Source organism: Bidens hawaiensis, unplaced genomic scaffold (assembly GCF_021521415.1).
Source record: "Bidens hawaiensis isolate Kalapana, Puna unplaced genomic scaffold, B.hawaiensis_p1.1 tig00030182_1, whole genome shotgun sequence".
Classification (NCBI taxonomy): Eukaryota; Viridiplantae; Streptophyta; class Magnoliopsida; order Asterales; family Asteraceae; genus Bidens; species Bidens hawaiensis.
The window spans coordinates 26,250-29,101 of record NW_027495014.1 but is presented as its reverse complement, the minus strand read 5'-3'; the positions used below and the strand labels follow the sequence as shown (position 1 = coordinate 29,101).

Here is a 2,852-nt window from a genome sequence, read left to right as displayed (position 1 = left end):
ATAATACCTTTAAGCTAGAAGCCAAATGGTATTAACTAATTATTAAGTAACGAGTATATATGTCGCGTCTTATATCATCTCCTCCTAATTAATGAATCATATGACTGAAGCTAGCTTTAGTTAAATAGTTTTAATGTCGACACTGGGGCACATGAGAGACCTACATAAGTAGACACCCTAATTTAATGTGTTTTGTTTGGTGTCAAAATAGATTCATGCATTCAGTATAGTTTAGTTGTTTAAAACCTCAATAATAAGGAGACAACTTCACATATGTGCCCCTACATATGGCATCTGGAGGCCTTAAACTACAAACCTAAAACATTATTGGATCTTAATTCTGACAACATAACCGATCCCCATGTCTTTAATTTCAAGGTTATGACCACTTGAAGATGTCAGATTAAAGGTTATTAATTTACATATTCCCTACCAAACATTGTGGTATGTTTATGGTTCTTGGCGGGCAAATGTCTCCAATTTGAGTTTATATTTGTGCATATTAGCAAAATATTGAGTATACTTAATTAGCGAATACGCCATCACCACTTTGGTAGTGGTCAACAGGTTTTTCTTAGGGTTTTCCTATGAGAGCTCCACGTTCGAATTTCGGCTCATGTGCACGCTTTGATATGGGCAACAACACTTTAAAGAGGATTTGAACTTGGGTAGTGGCGTATGACAAGTGTTGTGACCATTTGGGAGAGCCACTACTACTACGACAAAAAACTTAATTAACGAATACTATTAAGTCGAGGTATATTCTTACATTATGACTGTTTTTACTAATCATGCAATTTCACATACATTTTCATAGTAGTTTAATCTGCTTATATTTTCTCACTCTAATACCGAAACTATTAAACAAATACAAAAATATAGATTGTAATTAGTTTTAAATTTTCAGGATTTGAAAATGCTTTTTTGTAAAATAAAATAAAATGAATAAGTTAATTTACAAAAACTAAAATATCTTTTTTAAACTCTTAAAATCATAATGCATGTATGGAGCCCCCCTCTCCCACTTTTCAAATCTCCTTATTTAAAAGCCAAGCCAGGTTCACATCTTTCTCCATGCAAACTTTGTCTTCAAATATTAACCTCCAAAACATCCTTCTAATTAGTGTTTCTTTTCCTCCAACAAATTCTCAATGTCGAGCCGAAGATCTCGTTCCCGCCAAGCCGGAGTATCAACAATCAACGACGCGCAGATGACAGAACTTATTTCCAAGCTGCAACAACTTATTCCCCATGGCATTAATCAAACCAAGAGTTCGAGGGTAACATATTTATAACATTAATTTCTTTATTATTTTCTTGACTTTTCATATTGTACCTTCATCAAGGTTTATGTGATAAGTGTCATCAACCAAAGTACATGAACCCCCACTTGCATAAAGTACCAAAACCATTGTCCATTGGGGGTTCAAAATAGCAACTCAAATCTACATTGCAGTTTCAAGTTGATGAATTGGGTTGTTGTGTGGTTTTCCTTTGCCTTTTTGTAGATAAGTTGTGTAATATGGTTCACACACACACACACACACACACACACACACACTTGCATTAAATTCTTGTGGTGCACCTAACCCAAGTAGCTAACTTCCTGACTGCATGTGACTGTGTTGGACTCATTCAACCATATATTATGTCCATTTATGTGTGTTATACTGATTCTCTCTCACAAGTGTGTGTTAGTTTCAATAAAACAAAACTATACTCATAGGTTTAAGGCATCCTAACTCTACATTAAATATAGTACATACATGTCTTTTGTAACTTCACCAGGAGAATCGTACATGAGAATGTTTTTTCCTTTAAATATCTTTCTATAACTTTTATTTCAAAATGCATTAGTCAAAGAATGATGAAGAATTAAAATAATAATGATAAATGCTATTTTCTGTATTTTGAATAAGCACTCCTAAAACAAGATAATTGTAAAAGTAAATTTATTTATATAATAATGAAAACATATTCAAATATATATTCTGAAAGTTAATCTTAAAACAATTTTAAAAAGAAAAGTTAAAGGGGTCAGGTGAAAGAGTTAAATTACTTAGTAGTATAGCTTGAATGTTTTTTTTTTTTTTTAGAGTTTTAGTTTGCTAATTTGCATATTTGTCTTATTAGTCTAGAAAATAGGAGTTTGAGTCGTAGTATGCTTAGATCAAATTGTGTTCACGTTCTTGAGCCTGTTTTCCAACAACCGACTGCATATTAAACTATTAGCAATTTTAATTAGTGCGTGTGCTAATTTTTCTTAAATATTTTGGACTAATTAATTATTAGCAATATTGTAATAATGTATAACTTATTTTCTCGGATGTATGTATAGGTTTCAGCTTCAAAGGTGTTGCAGGAAACATGCAATTACATCAGAAGCTTGCACAGAGAAGTTGATGACTTGAGTGAAAAATTATCAGAGCTTTTGAACTCTACAGACACTGACAGTGCTCAAGCAGCCATCATTAGGAGCTTAATTATGTAACTATCTGCAAGTAATTAATTGATGGAGCTAATTGGCTTTTAAATATGTCTTAGTTGATAATTAATCAGTTGATCGATATACATTTCGATCTCCTTGATTTTTACTTCTAGGGTTTCTTAATGTGTATCACTTTTATCATGTTATAATTTATATATATATAGATATATATGTATTTTAGGATGTTATTCTCAAGGGCTTTCTTGCCATGTACGTAGTTAATTTCCATCTTTTGGATTGGATGTTCGATAGATATATATATATATATATATATATATATATATATATAGAGAGGATGTTATTCTCAAGGGCTTTCTTGCCATGTACGTAGTTAATTTCCATCTTTTGGATTGGATGTTCCATA

The 2,852-nt window shown here is 31.9% G+C and overlaps 1 protein-coding gene across 1 annotated transcript; it reads left to right on the top strand.

The window, feature by feature from the left end:
* Window positions 1-1,040: 1,040 nt before the first annotated feature.
* Window positions 1,041-2,491, top strand: LOC143579971 (transcription factor PRE6-like). The gene is made up of 2 exons (XM_077063135.1): window positions 1,041-1,280; window positions 2,339-2,491. Exons 1-2 carry the CDS (start codon window positions 1,152-1,154, stop codon window positions 2,489-2,491), a joined length of 282 nt encoding a protein of 93 aa, XP_076919250.1. The 5' UTR covers window positions 1,041-1,151.
* The last annotated feature ends 361 nt before the right edge of the window (window positions 2,492-2,852 follow it).

What these genes read in the sequence shown, in the direction of transcription:
- LOC143579971 (XM_077063135.1), top strand. Translation starts at nt 1,152, where the DNA reads ATGTCGAGCCGAAGATCTCGTTCCCGCCAAGCCGGAGTATCAACAATC. An exon ending in ATCAAACCAAGAGTTCGAGG is followed by an intron (nt 1,281 to 2,338) that starts GTAACATATTTA and finishes ATGTATGTATAG; the next exon opens with GTTTCAGCTTCAAAGGTGTT.